Below are 20,398 nucleotides of genomic sequence, written 5' to 3'. Positions count from 1 at the left end.
CCATCCATCCCTTATGAATATTTTATTTTTAAGTATTCCAAGACACACACTTCCAAAACAAGATGATTGTCACAGAATACAAGACTCAACAACACCAGACAGCCCTATTCTGACTTTCATTCTTCAAGTGTTGAGTTACTCTGGCCATCGTTTTGCCATTCTTACCGGGGCTAATGGAACCAGGGCTGTTTTCTGGAGCAATCCACACAAGTTTCGGGGTGACAATGAAACAAGACGGACCAATTAGTGCTGGGCTGTTTATCGGATATTTACGGAATATCGATATATTATCAAAACCAGATAAAGGAGGACACAATACAGTTTATATCGACATAATTTGGTCGTTAGTTAAAATCGGGCACTATTAAAGACTTTGAATATAATTCCTTCCCCTTTTAGAAGTAACGCGAGAGCTGTGGTCCCGACGTTGCACAGACTCCCAAAATTCACAGCAAAAAGCGACCCATTCAGTTAGGATTCATGGGGGTTTGGTGGAGGGCTTAAGTCAAGGGAGGTGATGCTACGATTATACAATTCCTTGGTAAGACCCCACCTAGAATATTGTGTGCAGGTTTGGTCACCATACCTTAAGAAGGACATTGGTGCGTTGGAAAGGGTGCAAGGTAGGGCTACAAGAATGATTCCTGGTCTTAGAGGAATGTCTTATGAGGAGAGGTTAGCGGAACTGAATCTGTTTAGCCTTGAGCAAAGGAGACTAAGGGGGGACATGATCCAGGTCTATAAGATTCTAACAGGTCTGGATGCTGTTCAGCCAAATGGCTACTTTAATATTACTTTAAATAGTAGAACTCGTGGCCATAAGTGGAAATTAGTGGGAGAACATTTTAAACTGAATTTGAGAAAGAACTTCTTTACACAGTGTGTAGTTAGAGTATGGAAAAGTCTTCCTGCTAGTGTAGTGCAAGCCAAAAACCTGGGTTCATTTAAATCAGAGCTGGATAAGATTTTAACAACTATGAGCCGTTAGTTAAGTTCTCCCCAAACAAGCTTGATGGGCCGAATGGCCTCCTCTGGTTTGTAAATTTCTTATGGTCTTATGTTTACCCCAATGAAACAGGACATGGTCATAGACAATGATAAAGCTTCTAGACACTGAAATTAATATTGAGCCACATTTTTTTCCCCAAAGATGCAAATTCCTTTGGTTTTATTTATAATATTCTTCAAGGGTGCCAATGATTTTGCCACGTTTTTTTTTTTTTTTACAGAATAAATTATTCCAAAGATATACCAAGACTTATAAGGATTTTTTAAATGAAATGAATAGCTAGAGATTTGTTGAGATATTTGAGGAAAATTAGAATCATTGTATGTATTATCTATATTATGTGAATGTTTTTGCTCACTTTCTTGAGGGGTACTGATATTTCTGGAAGCTATTTATCTGGGCAGTAGGTACATATCAAATGTAACAACTGAGTGATGCCCATTGTCATACTGTATATTAACCTGTGAAATATTTTGGTTTTCCAGCACGCCCTGTTAGATCCCTGTTTTCCCATGTTCCGAAAAGCGTTGGTAGGTATTCACCACGGCGGACCGTGTGCACAGCACAATCTTTGTTCTGACCCAGTCATCTGGCCATTATGACTTGGCCTTTGTCAGTCACTCAGATATGTATCTCTGCCCATTTCATCTGTATTCAACATATTGACTGTGAGTACCTAATATCAGCTGATTGTCTATTATATCCCAGACCAAGACATGCATTGTTTCTATGGTATAATGAATAATATCCGCTTCATGTGGGACAGGTCATAATGTTTTGGTTCATTGGTGAATAAGGCTATTTATCTGGGTAGTATGTATATACACTCTATGGACAAAAGTACTGGGAGACACCTCTTAATCATTGAATACAGGTGCTTCATTCAGCCCCTTTGTTACTGGTGTGTAAAATCAAGCATATTGCCATGCAGTCAGGTTTACAAACATTCGTGAAAGAAATGTGTCCATCTGAAGAGGTCATTGAATTCAAGCGTGGTAGTGTCATAGTATGCCACCTATGCAAGTTAGTTTGTGAAATTTCTTCCCTGCTAGATATTCCACGGTCAACTGTAAGTGCCTATTATTGCAAATTGGAAGCATTTAGGAACAAGAGAAACTGTTGTAAATGCAGAGTTCCAGACTTTCTCTGGCATTAACCCCAGTGCACCGGGAGCTTCATGGAATGGGCTTCCATGGCCAAGCAGCTGTATGTAAGCCTCACATCACCAAGTGCAATGGCAAGCATTTGATCGAGTGGTGTAAGACATACCACCGCTGGACACCTAAGCAATGGAAATGTGTTCTGTGGAGGCCCTTTTCTGTTCCAGCATGACTGTGGTCCAGTGTACATCTATTTTCATGACCTAATGCAAAGATACTAACAGTTATGGGCATGTCCAAATCAGAGCGTGTGAGCGGAGTGGAACGGAGCGTGAGCGAGGAGCAGAGCAGGCGGAATTTAGTCAGAGTGCATAGCGGTTTTTTAATTAAGGCTGGAGCGGTCTCTCTGTCTCGCTCCAAGTTCGCTCCGATACCGCTCACACTACGACTCTGAGGCGTGCCCAAATCTACCCAGAATTCATTTGTACAATTATCAAGACTGTTACACAAATTGGCCGAGATGGAATTCGCAAAGTATTTCACAAAGGAAACTGATAGGTCATACAAGTGTACTATTCTTATCAAACGTATAGATAACAATAATGTACAGCAAGAACAACAATGTCATGAAACTGTTTCAGTGAGTAAAGATTCACTTTGGAATCACTTTTCTCAGAAACATGAGAGTGCTACGCGAACAGGTGGAAGCCAGAGCAAAACGTTGGCAAGTTTTATATGGTTGTAGCATATCAAGTCTATAAAGTAAATTAAAGTATAAAAGCCTATAAAGTAAATATTGGTAATCAAATAAATTCGTTTTGTCATTCAAAGTAGGTCTAATAGGATTTTTTTAATTTCACGTAACGCTGTCAGTGAAATTTTATTTTATAGAGAGACGCGCAGCATCAAGAGAAAAAAAATTGAGGAATTTAAAACGTGGATGCTTAGCCTGTATATTCTTTAGGCTATTAAGCTCACTGATTCCTTTATTTTTAAGCTTATTTTTGTATGGAATGCCATTGCCAAACGTGTCCGTTGTTGCCTATATGTTGCTTAAAAATAAATATTTTCTGTTCTGAGTGGCAATATTGCCATTGCTCATATTTCTTTATGATATAAGGCTTCGGTTTAAGGTGACATTTGTTAAGCATGCAGATTATTTGTCCCTCTTTTAAATTGGAGCGAGCGTGGAGCGATTTGACTGGAGGAAATTTTAGTGGAGCGAGGAGCGGTGTTGAGCGGAGCGGCGTAGTGCGAATTAGAGCGGAGGAGCGGGCGGAGCCAACAGCCTCGTGGTGAGGAGCGGAAATTCTCACCGCTCCACTCCACTCACATGCTCTGGTCCAAATCAATTTCACTATTTTGCCCGCGGAAAAAACAGGCTTTGTGCCAGCACAAGGCGGAAAAGGGTTGTCCTAACTCTTAATTATTCAGTGGCGTGTTTTGGGTATAACATGCAATGAACAAATCGGACCGGTGTATCACCTCACCTTTAGCAGGCAGTGGTGCATGAACTATTGTGGAGGTGCAATGGCCAGGTGTCCCAACAGTTTTGTCCATGTAGTGTATTAAATGCATGAACTGAGTGTTGCCCATTGTAGTTTATAAACCTGTGAAATGTTTTGGTTTTATGGAAACCTTGGAGCCCGATAGTATTATGGGAAATGAAAACTTTGGCAACGAACCATGTTCAGGTCAGAACCAGAAGTAGATATGGGTTGTAATCCTGTGCATGTCTCTATTCAGCTGTACTGTAAGGTGCATACCTGCTGGTGGCCATTGTTGTTTTTCTCCTGTGTGCATAATGCAGGTGGGATTCAATGGTCCCTCATACTGCAGTGGGCTCAGACAACTTTCCCCGCTCTCTTTGGGCGCAAGTACCGGGCCAGCAAGGTGCACAGCTTCATGCAAGGCTTAAAGTTGAGCCCCATTGTCCAATCCTCAACTCCTAAGGAGTCGGCACCGGAGATGAAGAAGGCGACAAAAGTCAGAGGTCTGGGTCTGTTAAGTCTGTCTTTCTGACCAGAAACTCAGCAATGAAAGATGATGGAAACCATGACTGCAGGATAGGTAGAAACTGTCTCTATAAACTAACAGGCTTCAAAGTAAATGCTAATGGTTCATGAACCTCTTGTGAGATGTTTTGGCATCATTGCTGGAAGGACTTGTAGCTAATATTGGGGAGAAGAAACACAAACCAAACGAACCTATAAAACTATAAAACATTTTTAGTGCTCATTTTTTCCATTTAAAATAAGAAGAACCAGCCTAGTGGACAGCGTCATCTCACACATCCTTGGATGGGGGTTAAATACTGCTCCCACTCAGTGTGTGTGTGCAGTTCAGATGTTCTTCCCATCTTGCATGGGTTTCCTGCTGCAGTCCAACTTTGTGCAGTTAGGTGAACTCACATCTCTGACTTACAGAAGCCTTGAACCGCATTTGATAATTTTTTTTTCGGAGACAATAAGTCGTTATTTCGACATAGTAAGTTGTTATAACGAGATATCTCATAATTTTGACATAATACGTCGTTATAACGAGACAGTAAGTCATTATTTCGACATAATTCAGATCGAGTTCTAGGTCATATTTTTTCGAACTGGTTGGTTTGACTTTTAAGAAATTCGAGTTCTAATGAGTTTGAGTACTGAGGTACCACTGTATATAAATATGAGTAAATACAAAATACTTAATAAATTTACATAACATCCTCATGACAGAATATTTATGAGTGAAACACAGCCACACTTCAGACCATTTAACTTTAGGCATTTTAACTGTGTTTAAGGTAGCTGCTAGTTAACATTAGGCATCTGCCAGATCAAGCCTCCCCACATCAGGGCAAGTGAGGTTCTGTGATGCTTCTGACGCCTGAGCAGCAGATATGTCATGCCAGCAAATATGTCAATCAACAGCTCAGGTATTTAAGTGGCAGCTGTTGCGTTCGGCGGGCAGGCGAACAAGGAAGTCAGGCGAGTAGAGCCAAGCGGACGGGTAAGCGGGGTTTATTGGCTGGATGAAAGGCACACTAGGCACAACAAGCACGAGACACTACTACATCAATGACCGATCTGGGAGATAGTGGGAGACGCGGACTAATATACACAGGTCAAGTCAAAAGGAACAGGAAACAGGTGATGACAATCAGGGATTAACACGAGGTAACGAGGCGGGTGTGGCACACACAAGGATCGGACGGAGCTGAGTGTGACAGAACCCCCCCCCCCCAAAAGGCGCGCACACCGGGCGCACCAGAGGGGAGGCGACGGACGAGAAGAGGGAACAGGACCTGAAAGACAAAAATGCAAGACATCCACGGGGAACCGGAAACAGAACAGACACGCAGAACAAGCAGAGGGGCAGAAACCAAGACAAAACCTGACAAAGGACGGGGAACGCAGACAGACAGACCAGGAAGGGAGACACAGGGGGAACATCCACAGGCGGAACAAAAGGGCCAGGAGGGAATGGAGGCACAACAGGAGGAGAAGGAGCAGGAACAGGAGGGACAAAGGGACGAGGAGCAGACCAGGGAGACCAGACAGGAAGGGATGGAGGACAAAGGGGAGCTCGAGGGAGCCCAGATGGGCGGCGGCAGGAGGGGCTGCAGGCGAGAGGGAGGCAGGAGCCGCAGGGGACCACACAGGGGCCAAGGGAATGGGTCGAGGGAGTGACGGAGGAGACATGGAGGGAGCAGGAGGGACCACCGGCATAGGCAGGTAGGAGGGGGAAGCCGCGGCCGGTGAAGGGGAAGCCAGAGCTGGAGAAGGCGCCGTCCGACGCCCTGCCGAAGCAGGGGGGTCCGGAGGCGCCCGACACGGAGCCGGAGGCAGGACCGAGGACTTGCACCGAGGGGGGACCCGGAGGCAACTGCCGACCCAGAGCCGGAGGAACTGCAGGCCACCCCGGAGCCCCAGCCAAGGCGCGCGAGGGCGAGCCAGGGGGCAGGGCGGGCGGGCGGGACCCCGGCCCTGCGCTTGTGTTCCCTCCCCTTTCGGGACACAGAAAGGCGGGGCCTCGGTGGGTGTCGGCCTCGCTGGGGTAAGGGCCAAGGAGTCACTGGAACCGCAGCGGGTGGAGGCTTGGGCAGAGCAGGGGGCGTAGCGGCAGGCGGTGCAGCCGGGCTGGACAGGCAGGACGGGCGAGCCGGGCTGGACAGGCGGGTCAGGCCGGGCCGCGAGCAGAGCGGTGACCTCAGCAGGCACCTTGGGCGTGCGGCCAGCAGGGGGCGCCTCAGCGGGCACCTCGGGCGTGCGGCCAGCAGGGGGCGCCTCAGCGGGCACCTCGGATGGTGCCACGGGCAGTGCAGCGGCAGCAGCAGGCGGGAGGTCTGTCCTTTCAGGACGGATATCCGGCAGCTCTCGCCAGTAACCCACCTCGTGCAGTAGGACGAGCCATAGGTCCTCGTCCTGCCGTGGTGAGTCTTTAGGGAGATCGGTCATTCTGTTGCGTTCGGCGGGCGGGCGAACAAGGAAGTCAGGTGAGTAGAGCCAAGCGGACGGGTAAGCGTTTATTGGCTGGATGAAAGGCACACTAGGCACAACAAGCAAGAGACACTACTACATCAATGACCGATCTGGGAGATAGTGGGAGACTCGGACTAATATACACAGGACAAGTCAAAAGGAACAGGAAACAGGTGATGACAATCAGGGATTAACATGAGGTAACGAGGTGGGTGTGGCACACACGAGGATAGGACGGAGCCGGCCATGACAGCAGCGAAATCTGCATTGCAATAAGTCAGCTACATCTATGTTTAACCATTGTGGCAATAAACCTAGAAAACCAGAAAAAAATTTATATTAGCCTAAATGCTCATGTCATGGGAGAGCTCTATGTTGTGTCTATGTTGTGCTGTGGGTAACATACTTACTGATGCTCCACAAACCTTTTCTCTGTTCTGAATCTTGGAAACAGACCACCATGAGTTTAACTCCATCCACGAGCCTCTGGACCTGACAACTGAGAAGATGTATATGGTGGACAGCGGCCTTAGCTTTAATCTACCATACCCACTCATCCTCAGGCCAGAGAGGGGCGTGGACCTCATAATATCTTTTGACTATTCCGAAAGGGAGAGTGATTCCACATCACCCTTTGAGGTCAGTGATCTGACAAGCAGAAGGTCAATATTCAGGTTGTTGTTTCTATACAATTAAAAAATGCATCAAAATCAATTTTAACATAAGTATGTATCACGTTGGCGGATAAGGCGAGCAGGAAAGCAGGCGAGTTGAGCCGAGCGGACGGGTAAAAGGGGTTCATTCGGCACAGAAGGGCAGACATCCACGAATACTCCAACCATACAACAACATTACAATGACAGATCTGGGGGATACTGACTTAGACACGAACTAAATACACAAGACAGGCTGAACTTAACAAGCAACAGGTGATTACAATCATGAAGTAACACGAGGTAATGAGGGGGCGTGGCACACAGGAGGATCGGACGACCCGGGCGTGACAGAATGACTTATTAGTAGCTTTGCTGCTAACCCATGACCTTTATTTAATACATTTTTCCAACAATTAAAAAGCTAAGAAATATTGACCTAAGTTATTTTCCAAAATAATATTCTGCTGCTCACTGTCATCATGTCATTGATGTGATTGAGTTTTACATTCAGTCTTTTAAATCGATTAAATATATGAGCATTCTGATATCAGTTTCAGGAAAGTAATATACTGTACAGTGTTGTGTAAGTTTTAGGCAGTCAAAAGAAATGTTTAAAGCTATTTATCAACATAGTAAATACACATTTGTGCAGAACGGAAAACACAATTTAACATTGTAATATATGAAAATTAAGAGTAAAACAACAAAAACTAGTTTGTTTTCCACAAAGTTACTGATATCTAGTTGGATGGCTAGATGAACACCGCTTCAGTTCCAAAACCTCTCCTCAGCCATTCCATGTATTCATTAACTTTCACCACTACCTCACTAAATTAATTCACTGAGTTAATTTAAAAAGTCAATGACATATTGATTAGCTCTATGAGGTGTGCTAGTGGTCAAAAAATACATGGGTATATGGATGGTTGCTGGAAATGATGGGGTGATTTTAGCAGAGACTTTGAAATGTCTAAGCTAACACACTTTGACAGGCATAAAAGCGTGGTTTTACACCAATATAAAGATCATTTAAACATCATTTTCTTTGACTACCAAAGACTTTTGCACAGCGCTGTATGCTTGTAAATGAAAAGGGTTAATGTATTTTGGGGCTATTTTTCCTAAACAGAAAAAACTGTTTGACAGCTTTGTGTAGGATTATACAGAATTCTTTGCATAGTTTCTGGAGATATTACTGGTGCTCTGACCTTTGTCCTCAGGAGCTTCGCTTGGCTGAGAAATGGGCCCATCTGAACAAGCTGCCCTTCCCTAAGATAGACCCCACAGTGTTTAAACCAGAGGACCCGAAAGAATGCTACGTCTTTAAGCCTGAAGATGGCCAGAGGAACTGCCCCACCATCATCCACTTTGTGCTGGCCAATACTAACTTCAGGAACTTCAAATTCCCAGGTACTTGAGGCACTTGGTATCATGAAAGTAAAAAAGGGATAATGGAAAGAATCAAGTATGTGTTGCCCAGTAACATGAAATGGGCAGTGTTTGTAATATGCATGACTGAAGGTAGAGCAGGTTTGCTGAAAATAAGCATTTAACACAAATACAAAAAAATTAGCTAGCTACTATTATCAGTTTACAGTGCAACGCACTGTAATCAGTGCATGCTCCTCACCTCTACTATTATCAGCTTTATTGGCAAAGTATGTTTAGACATACAAGGAAAGATCTCCGGTTTTTCATAGCTCTCAGTATACTAAACAAGACAGAGATATAGCAAAAAAATGGGATTACAAAAAACAAACAAGTAAGTACAGTATGTATAGAAGAGTCTTAAGCCACAGGGCCAAAGTGCAAAGATGCTGGTTACTATATATACATGAGGTACAGTTGATGCTTGGTGATAACAGATCATTGCACAGTATTGATCCTTGATAGTTAAGTGTTCATCAGAGTGAAATCCTGTGAAAAGAAACTTCATGTTTCTGGTTGTTTTGGCGTACAGTACTCTGTAGTGCTTGTCAGAGGGGAGCAGTTTAAATGATTTGTGATGGGTCTGCAGTGCCCATTTCCTGACTCTGGACATGTATGAGTTCTGAATGGAAAAATTGTATCTGCAATGCTGACTGTCCGTTGTAATCAGTTCCTGTCCTGTTTGGTGGCTGAACCAAACCAGACCGTGATGAATGTACAGCGAACAGCCTGGATTGTTGCAGAATAGAATTGGGTCAGCAGCTCTTGTGGCAGGTTGACTTTCCTGAGTTGGCACAGGAAGTACATCCTCTGTTGGGCCTTTTTGACAATTGTGTCTATGTTGGCCGCCCACTTTAGATCCTGGGGAATTATGGATCCCAGAAACCTGAAAGTTTCCACAGCAGACACAATGCTGTTGCACAGGGTGAGTGGGGGCAGTGCTGGTGGGCACCTCCTGAAGACCACATTAGACGGCCAGCTGTTCAGCCTCCCGCCTGTATGCAGACTCGTCACCTGTCCCTGCTGAGGCCGATGACCATCATGTCATCTGCAAACTTCAGCAGCTTAACAGAAGGGTCCCCTGCAGTCATTTGTGTAGAATAGGCATGTAACAATGAATCACGAATCAGTTAAAAATCGATGTAAATGTATGACGATTTAAACCGGCTGATGTGGAAAATGAATCGCTACTTTAGGAGTAAGTTACGGTACTTTACTTAACAAATTGGTGTAATATTACTTTTGATTTCACAACGTCAGTTCGACGTCAGATGTCACTGCGTATTCACATCGACGTCGTACGTTAGTTTTTGGTTTTGACCGAATGCAAGATGGAGAGCGAATTTGAAATTGAGGACAAGCCCCCCCCCCTCCCCCCCCGATCTTAAATCGGCGGTGTGGCAGCATTTTAGCTTTCCGCTAATCACAAACGAAAACGGCGAAAAAAGCACAGACAAAACAAAAAGTGCTTGCAAACATTGTAAAAGACTGATAACATACACAAATAGCACAACGAACATGCTTCAGCATGTCCACCGGCACCACAGTGAGCTCAATTCACCACCGCCAGAGTAAAGATTATTAAAAGGGCAAACCACGCTAAAAAGCTGCACATGCAAGCCTCAGTTTATGTGGTAACGAGTGCACCTTCATAATGCATTCATTATGCATCTATAGAACATTCAGTGCACCTTCCTAATGGATTAATAGAACATTCATAAGCAACATGCAAGTACACTTTAACATCCCTTAACAGCTTTAATATACATTAATAACAAACATTACATGATTATACAATTATAATGTTTGTTATTATTATATAATGTTTGTTATTAATGTATATTACAGCTGTTAAGGGATGTTAGGATGTAAAGGTATTTTTTAGCAGTATTTTATTCAATTTCAGTTGCACTGTTAAGAAGAGGACACGTTTTGCACAGTTTAGAAAGATTAATAAAGGAATATTTTTGAATAAATTTGTCTGTAGCTCATTCTGTTAAAAAATCATGAAATCGTGAATCATATCGAATCGTGAGTTGAGTGTATCGTTACATTCCGAGTGTAGAGGGAGAAGAACAGAGGGGTAAAGACACTCCTGGGGGGCACCAGTGCTGATCGTCAACCAAAACACAATGGAAGTCAATAGGAATATATGAGCTCTATAATACTAATTTATTGTTGTAAAAATACAATTCTTACTAGCAAAAACGATCATTCTTACTAGTATGAATCGCATTTAGATATCTTGAATTCATATTCTTATTAATAAAATTAAATTTTTCTAGTAAGAATGTTATTTTTACGATGATGAGTAAGCCTTATGCTAATAAAAGATAATTTGGCTTGCCATAGGTCGTGAGGGGTGATTCACCTTCCCAGTTCAAAACATGTGACAGAACACATAGCAAGTTTGATTGGTGAGCTCATTACGTAGCTTACGAGGATTGTTCAGAATTTATGAATAGTATTTTGAACTGACCAAACCCTGTACGATGTTGAATTGGAATGACAGAATTTAATTAATTTCAATTCAATGCAATCATACAACATATGAATATATATATATATATATACACACACACACACCAGTGTTAATTTTGGCAAGAATTTTTTTAGTTTCAGTCTTAGTCACTTACTGAAAATTGTATTTGGATTAAAGTCACATTTTAGTCTTTTGTTTTGTTTTAGTTAAGACTTAGTCAGTGGAACTCAGGTTTAATTTTAGTCAATTTTTAGTGAGACAGGTCACAGACAGGTTAATGATACTGAAATGGATTTTGCTGAAGGATATTTCTCCTGGCTATATAAATTCCCTTGAGTAAGCACACCTTCTACGTAAGCACACCTTATACATAAGTACACCTTATACTGTATATAAACACAACCCTGTGACACTTAGTTATCTAGGCTGAGGATGTGTTACTGAATTACCATACTTCTCTCATATTTAAACACGAATGCTTAAGGTTTGTTAGAAAAAGTGCAATACAGTGTCAGGGTCAGCCCCTGCTGTGGTCCTTCCATGTCCCTTCCCTGTTTGACCAGCAGGTGCTGCTGGTCATCCTGTTCTTTGTGTTAGTCTTTGTTCTCCCCTGTTACCTGTCTAGCCACATGGCTCAACGTGTTGAGCATGTGATTGTCTAAGTACCCTTCTGTCCTGTGTTCGAATCCTGCCACCTCCTGTTTTTGTATTTTGGTTTTGTTCCTTGTGCCCTTGCCTGTGTTTTTACCTGTTTAATTCCCTAGTGTTTTTTGGTATAAGTTTTTCTAGTTCCTGTGATTTGTATTTGGTTCAGTTCTATGTGCCCCTGCTTGTGTTTCTACCTGTCTGTTATTCCCCTAGTGTAGATGCTGTTTCCTTCTTTGTCAGTCTTAGTTTTCCCATCCCAGTTCCCTGAGTTAATTGTTCCACCTGTTTCCTGTTCTTGTGCCTGCCCTTGTGTGTTTTCCCGATTGCTCGTTGTCCTGCACCTTCCCCAATTGGTTAATTGCTTGTCTCACTCCTGCTGCCTCGTTACTCTGTTCAGTGTTCCTATTTAAGTTCCTGCCTGTGTTTAGTTCACTAGTGGTTCATTGTCTATGTCTAGGTTGTTCGTGATTGCGTTTAGTTGATTTGTATTGCTTGTGTTTCATGGTTTGTTTCTGAGATTCCCCGTATTAGTTGTGTAGTTAGGTTTTGTTATTTGATTTTGCTAATTAATCCCTTTTTGGTTTTTGACCCCTTGTGGTCCTTTTGGTTTCTTTGTGTTTGTAGTTTTTTCTGTCTTTTGTAATAAACCGTTTTTGTGTTCCTGGAGCCGCAAGTGGGTCGTCCGCCCTTTTCTTGCGCACCATGCCGCGCTCCTGTACCCGAGATGCCCGCAATCATGACATACAGTCACATTTCCTTCACAAGTCGTATTTATTTTCTGCATACATCAACAACACATATTTATACTTTTCCCTGTTTCATTTTTGTTATTAGGGCATTAAAACACCCATCAAATTTAACTGTATGGCCATTTGATATTGTGATAAATTAAAATTGTGTTAATAGGGCATCTAAACACCTATCAAACACCCATTTAACTGTATGCAAAACCTGTCTTCACAATTTACAATATCCCTTTTTCAAAAACAGAAAGTACATAATACAGTAAAATTGCTTGAATGACAAAGTACATTATTGTACCATTTAGGACTAAGCATTAAGCGTATGTGTCTTTCCTTCTGTTTCCTAGATACAGTTTACTTAACTCAGTTTAGTTTCAGGAAGATACTTCTCTGCAAGATGACCCTTGCACACACCTGTGTGTGTGTGTGTGTGTGTGTGAGAGAGAGAAAGAGAGAGAGAGAGAGAATTCTGAATTGAATAACAATTCATATTCATAAACAAATGGAACTTTTTACACCTTTATAAATTCCTCCCTCTGGTTTCCCCTTACCTCCATGTATTACGCTCTCCTTGGCTGTGGCTGGTTGCCGCACTCATTGCCAGTCGCAGCACCTTCCATACCTACAGGATTTGGAGTCGCCGGCAGGTCCAGATATTTATCCTGCTAGATATCTGACAAGCGTCTGCAATGCGTCGTTGACTCCGTCGTCGTAAACAGTTCATACAGTGATCGCGCGCCGATTTGCCTGAGACCAAGCAGAAAAAACAAATCATCCAATGAGAAAGATGCATGGAGACAGTGAGAATTGGTACATGCGCTTGCAGATTTATGAGTATGTAAATGATTGGTTATAAAGAATAACTAAACCAATGCTTTGAGATGGCTACTGTGATCTAGGTTGTCTGCCCAAACAGCCCTCTAGGTCCTTTTCCATGTGCATATATTTATTGTTTTTGCATATTTGTTTATGTTTATTACCATTTGTGAGGAGTCTGCATGCAGTAGCTTTTCCTGAGTGTCTGAGAGTTGTCAGATGATTAGGGTTTATCCACTAAAGCAGATAATGGAAAAGCAGCTGATGCGGCTTCGTCAGGTCCTGGAACAGGCAACAGGGTCTCCCCAGGGCTTGGAATGGGTGCTTTGGAGGCACTGTGGATGCAGCAGCCAGAGAAATGGGTGCCAGCAGAGCCAGCAGCACTACTGGCATTGGAGACACAGGATCTAGTGAGGCTAGGTTGGCATGGCACGTGTAGGCAGGCAGTTAGAGGCCAGCAGACTGACCGAACAGGCTGGGCAGTCAGATGCTGGTGGCATGGCTGGGAGGCTGTGAAGACAGAGGGTGGTAGAGTGTTGGATGCAGGTGGAGCAGCCGGACATTCAGGAGCAGGTGGAGTGGGTTGGAAGCTTGGGACTGGCAGAGCAGCCAGAGAATTGGGTGCAGGCAAAGCAGCCAGAGTGTCAGGCACTGTGGAAATAGGCAAAGCCAACTATAGCTGCAGGATGGCAGTGGGCGAGGCCAATTCTAGCAGCTCAATGACAGCAAACATTGGAGACTCGGGAGGAGCAGCCTCCTCTGGGCTGGACACCGAAACTGCAGGCAAAACAACAGCGAATGTGTCTGATGCTATCGACTAGACTTATAGTCAAGACCGCCTAAACCAAGACCAAGACACTACCAAGACCAGAGGGTATTGAGACCAAGATAAGACCAAGACAGACCGACTCAAGACCAAGACAAAGTCGAGACGAGACCAAGACCGAGACTGAGACCGAAAAAAAGGACTCCCTTAACTTTTGTGTGCTGTTGAGGACTGACATGACAGGTACTGACTGGTCCCAAAGTCATCTGACAAAACAGCTAACACCTCTAACAACTGTCTAAAGGATGGGAAATATGTAACCGATTTCAAATATACTTAATTTGTAGATGAAATTGTAACATCAAATTGAACAATTATAAACTTGAAATTGCATCATGTCCCATTGTAGTAGTACTAGCAAAATGACACTGTATGATATCAACTTCCCTGAAATGGATTAGGCCTGTTAAGTCAACAACGCGATATGCAGATGTTATTTAAAAGTCAATGGTCACACTTATTTAGTCAAACAACACCATTTTAAGTAAAATACTCTAATCAAATAATACAAAGACATGCGCACACGTCACATGAATCAAATGCAAACTACAAATACTATATATACCAATACAAACTGCACATCAAATTGTGCATTAATAAGAATAAGGACAAGTGCTTAAAAGATTCTGACATCTTGATGTCTGCAGTGGCATGTGATTACACATTTAACTAACGTTTAACTAGCGCTACACTTATTTTGCGCATATAACGCATATTTTGATTGGATGAGTACCAATGTCTGAATCACAACAAAATGCATGTATGTCATTGATTGGTTGCATTTGAAGGGCGCGAAAGGCGAAATAATAATAATGTTGCATTATCGAACGCTATGTTGTGTGTCATGGATATTTTTTGCTCCAAATCTTCCGACCACTATGTCGATCTGAGACAGCAAGACCAAGACAGCGAGACCAAGACAAGACCGAGGGATCCGAGGCCAAGACAAGACCATAGACCGTCGAGACTGTGACAAGACCAAGACAGCATAAAAGTGGTCTTGAGACCGGTCTCGAGACCAAGACCGGTCTCGAGACATCCAACTCTACTATCGGCATGGGCAGAGAGTGAGGCACCACCGTGGGCTTCTCAGAACCAGGAACTAGAGATGTGGGGTGTTCAAGACCAGATACTGGAGACATGGCTCCTCAGGATCGGGAAATGGAGACGTCTCAACCAGCCGCTGTACCACCCCAAGGGCATTCATGATCCATAATACCTCCTGAGGATCCATGATTGGGGTCACTACTTCCATCTTTTCTCCTATCAGTCAGAGTAGTGCAGTAGCCTCCAGCAACTTCCACAGTGAGGACGCACGGTTCCAGTGCTGGTGTGAGTCGAGAAGCACAAAGCCAGAATACAGGGTTTAGATAGCACCTTTGCCGCAAATGGTTCAAAGCACACTAGTTCCTTCCTCTATCCTAAGAGTTACTGGACCCCCGGAATGTGGTCAAATAGAGGCTCAGAAGCCGGAGTGGAGATATAGGCCACTGGATTGTTGGAGTCCAGTCATTCTGTCACATTGGAGGGCAAGAGTGATTCAAAACGCAGCCTTTAGGTGTACTAAGGGGATTGATTGTGAGTAGCAATCCAAACCAGGAGAGAGCAACACACAAGACAACAAGGGGTCCAACCCAGGAGGGCCCTTGGGCTAAGCTAAGACTGAGGAGCAGGGCAGAAAAGCAGAAGAAACACCAATGGACATGGAGAATAACTGGATTAGCACACTAACACAAGCGGGAACTTATATACTAAGCATGGGGATAAAAATGAATGGAAGGAGGAAAGATGGCCAGAAGAGATGTCTACTGGGTGTCTCTTCTGGCCAAACAGGAACACAACAGGCCAGACAGAAATGGAACATGACATTGTTGTTAAAATAGTTTTGTTAATTTAAGCTTTTATGATTTTTAAGTTTGTCCCTTTCATTTAGTGTGCTATATGGCTTTATGTGCATCTAAACAGTCTCCAAAGTCTTGAGACCCAAAGTACATGCCAAAGGGAGTAACACCAGTCTTCTGTAATCTGCCTGAAAAACCTCGCTGGAATTTCTGCCCTTACTTCTATGATATGGTGAAGTCACCTTGTAACACAATCCTTATTGGTCACCTATCTGAAAGAATCTGTCTGCAGACTGCAGGAGAGGGGCAGAACGTGTAAGGCAAGCTGACCAATCAGAACATACTGGGCTCATCAGGGGTGTGACTTAAAGGTCTACCAGAGCATTTCAGATAGTAGGTGAATAGAGAGATACAGTATGAGAAAAGTAATGTTTTTGGAACATCGAAAAATGTAAATCTATTCCAGCAGACCTCAAAAATAAAATTATCAATAGTGAAAATGAGCATAATAGGTCCACTTTCAATAATTTTCTAGATTATGTATTTGATGCTTACTTTGCTTTTATGTTTAACTGAATATCTTATTGAAAATGCAGGCATTTTTTTCTCCACAACAGCATAATCATGAAATTTATCAAGTTATGAAAAACAGTATTTTATAACACTATATTTATCATGACCTGCTCGTCCGATCCTCCTGTGTGCCACGCCCCCCTCGTTACCTTGTGTTACTTCCTGATTGTGATCACCTGTTGCCTGTTATTTTCGGCTTGTCCTGTGTATTTAGTCCGCATCTCAGTCTGTTTTCCCCAGGTCTGTCAGTGACGTGAGTTTGCTGTGTGCTCCCCTGTTTGCTGTTCTGTCCGAAAAATAAACCCCATTTGATCGCATTCACGGCTCTCTCGCCTGCTTCCCCGCACACCAGTCATCACAAAATTAGTATTTTTATTCTGTTTAACATATAAATCAAACTGTATTGTCATGCCCCGGTCCTCCGATCCTCCCGTGTGCCACGCCCCCTCATTTACCTCGTGTGGAATCCCCATGTTACCAGCTGTTTTGAGTCATGTTGATTAGTCCTGTGTATTTAAGTCCGTGTTAGAGTATGTTTCCCCAGTCCGGTCACTGACATCAGTCTGTCCTCTGGTCCATGTTCCTGATTTGTCTTCCTCCTAATAAACCCATTTTTCCCCCGAATCCTCCAGTCTTGTTCCTGCTTCCCCAGTCTGTGCCCTGGTGAACATGACATGTACTGTCAGAAAGAACAGGGATGCTAACTTATTTTACTACCTAGCTACGTGCCTGTTTGAAAGCCAACAAATCTCAAAGGGGGGGGGGAATTCAAGCCCATAATATTACCCTGTGGCTATGTGCCTGGTACAGCTGGATGAATGGATGCAGCCACATGCAGTCACATTAAGACACGAATGACAAAATGGACTGTTAAAGCAATTTTTTGTCAAATAAAGGTCACAGCAAGAATGACTAATGAACAAAATGTATTTTTAAACCTAATGAATTAGCTGATTTTGTAAATACAGTGGTACCTCAGAACTTGAACTTAATCCGTTCAGAACTCTGGATCGAATCCTAAAAAGTTCGAGTTCTGATCAAATTTTCCCCATAAGAAATAATGGAAAACCAATTAATTGGTTCCTGGACCCCAAAAAATTACACCTAAATATGTTTTTTTTTAGCATTTAAAAACAAAATGAACCGAATAAAACAAGAAGAGCATATACTGTACTAAACACATCTAAACAGTATCAAAACAGTAATTTGTAAAGTAATAAAATAAATGTATCGAAACAATTTGTAAAGTTAAAAAACAATGTGTCCTGCCCCGATCGTCCGCTCCTTCCGTGTACCACGCCCCCTCGTTAACCCCATGCGATCAGCTGTTTCTAGTTGTTGTCATTAGTTCTGCTTATTTAGTCCGCGTTTCAGTTTGTTTCCCCAGTCTGGTCATTGTATTGTCCGTCTTGTTTTGCTTGCCTTACCGGTAATTAATCCCGTATTCCCCAATACCCTGACGTCTGCGCCTTTGTCTCCGTTCCGTCTCCGCTCGGCATGACAATATTATAATTAAATGTATTAATGGTTTATTATTAATATTAAAATGATAAAGAAATCTTTATTTTTAAATGTATTTTATTATATAATAATAATTACTGTTACTGTCTATCATTGTCAATGTATTTTTACTGTCTAAATATATGTATTCAGCTAGTATAAACATGCATGATGCTATCACAGCTAATTCGAGACTGAGACTGAAGCGTTACCCTTTGTTTCCGCTGAGAGACGTGCGACGTGACTCATTTCCCCAAGCATACAATTTATCTTAAGTCGGCGTTCACAGTTCGACTTCTGTGATTCATATCTAGTTCTAGGTATTTTTTTTTCAAACTGGTTGGTTCGACTTTTAAGAAATTCGAGTTCTAATGAGTTCGAGAACTGAGGTACCACTGTATAATATTTTGTTGCCCAGTACTAAGCAATCCTGCTGATGCTTTTGTTCAGGTGTGCCTCGAAAGAATGAAGAAGAGAAGCAATTTGGTGATTTCAAGATATTTGATGACCCACAAAACACCTATTCCACGTTGAGGAGCTTCTGCTACTCCAATGAAGCCTTTGCTCGACTGCATGACCTCATGGAGTTCAATACTCTGAACAACATTGAGGTCTGTTGAGTTCCATCTTCTCCCCGTACCTGTAAACATCTTCCCAGACTTGGTTTTACCTGTTAACTAAAACTCCTAAGAATGCTAAGGATATGTATTTCTTATGAGCTGCAACACAGCCATTCCTTGTGAGGTTGGCGTTACTCTTTTTGACCAGTGAGAGCAGAGAATTTGCTTCCTCAATCATATGCCTCAGTGTCCCTTTTTGCTTTTCCAGGTGATCAAAGATGCTATCAAGGGCTGTGTTCTGAACAGGAGAGAGAACCCATCATGTTTCACCCTTGATTAATTTGGAAAACAGGCAGTTTCTAGGATTGAACCTTGTGGAAAAGCCCAGCCCACTCAGACACATGGTTGAGTTACTCATGTAAATGGTATATTATTAATTGAATCTGCTTTGCTTATAAGTTTTATGAGGATGCACGCTGGATGTACTGTATTCTGGTCAGAGAGTTTTAGTGTAAAGATCTACCAGGTACCTTAGATCAAGTCACAGAAGGAGGTTTGGAAAGAAAGTAAAAGAGAAGGTACAGTAACACTTTACATTAAGGTCTGCTTTTTAACATTTAAGTAACTAATAATATCCTAACAGGGGCAACATGGTGGTGCAGTGGTTACCACTGTTGCCTCACACCTCTGGGACCCAGGTTCGAGTCTCCGCCTGGGTTACATGTGTGTGGAGTTTGCATGTTCTCCCCGTGTCGTCGTGGGGTTTTCTCCGGGTACTCCGGTTTCCCCCCACAGTCCAAAGACATGCTGAGGCTAATTGGAGTTACTAAATTGCCCATGGGTGTGTATGTGTGAATGAATGGTGTGTGAGTGTGCCCTGCAATAGGCTGGCCCCCTGTCCAGGGTTGTTCCCTGCCTCATGCCCATTGCTTCCAGGATAGGCTCCAGACCCCCCGCAACCCAGTAGGATAAAGCAGGTTGGAAAATGAATGAATAATATCCTAACAAATGGTTACATATTTTTATAAGCAAACATACAAAAGGTTTATAAATGCTTGTAAGGCAGGTTAATGGGTTCTTAATATGCTTACGATTGATTTCTTATTGTTTATAAGCACACTTACAAATGATTTACAAATGTTTATAAAGCAGGTTAATGGGTTCTTAATAATATGCTTATGAATGGTTACTTATTGTTTATAAGCACACTATGGAAGGTGAACTGCTGGGTTAGGATGGGAGAGAGGCGCATTGGGTAGGCAAGAGAACTGTGTGTACGTGCTTCTTTTCAGAGGGGTCCAGGTTGTGGGTTGTTTTTTGACACGTATCGTAAGTTAAGTCACTGGTGACCAGACGACATTGGGGCAACTGGACTAGCAAATACAGACAAGAAGAATTCAGGAGTCTGTCAAGACAAGAATAACTGGCTGAGGTTAAGGGAGACGTAGGATGTACAAGAAGAGGGAACAGATTTGACTAGAAGATGCTTGCTGCAAAAGAGGAAGCCAAAGTTATTGATCATGTATTGCAATATGACAGGCTCTGATAATGCAGAAGATTTTGTATGCATAAGGAATATATAAGCTTAAGATGACATAGCAACAATGATATTTAGCTATGGGGAATAGATTGAACAGTGGGTGGGTTTGTGACAACCCATGAGGGAGGAAGTACTAGGAGGTCAGATGGTGCAGGGTGAGCTGAGACAAGACAGGTGCGCTGGAGAGATTGAGGTCACGTGATAATT

At 42.8% G+C, this 20,398-nt stretch overlaps 1 protein-coding gene across 1 annotated transcript; it reads left to right on the top strand.

Annotated features, from left to right (window-relative positions):
- Nucleotides 1-1,282: 1,282 nt before the first annotated feature.
- LOC140586887 (cytosolic phospholipase A2-like) lies at nt 1,283-18,991 on the top strand. Its single transcript, XM_072708378.1, has 6 exons — nt 1,283-1,539; nt 3,920-4,102; nt 7,033-7,217; nt 8,455-8,644; nt 18,542-18,702; nt 18,920-18,991. Exons 2-6 carry the CDS (start codon nt 4,015-4,017, stop codon nt 18,989-18,991), a joined length of 696 nt encoding a protein of 231 aa, XP_072564479.1. The 5' UTR covers nt 1,283-1,539; nt 3,920-4,014.
- Nucleotides 18,992-20,398: the final 1,407 nt, after the last annotated feature.

Source organism: Paramormyrops kingsleyae, unplaced genomic scaffold (assembly GCF_048594095.1).
Source record: "Paramormyrops kingsleyae isolate MSU_618 unplaced genomic scaffold, PKINGS_0.4 ups79, whole genome shotgun sequence".
Taxonomy (NCBI): domain Eukaryota; kingdom Metazoa; phylum Chordata; class Actinopteri; order Osteoglossiformes; family Mormyridae; genus Paramormyrops; species Paramormyrops kingsleyae.
The sequence above is the reverse complement of the archived record's forward strand: the minus strand, read 5'-3'. Positions and strand labels throughout refer to the sequence as shown.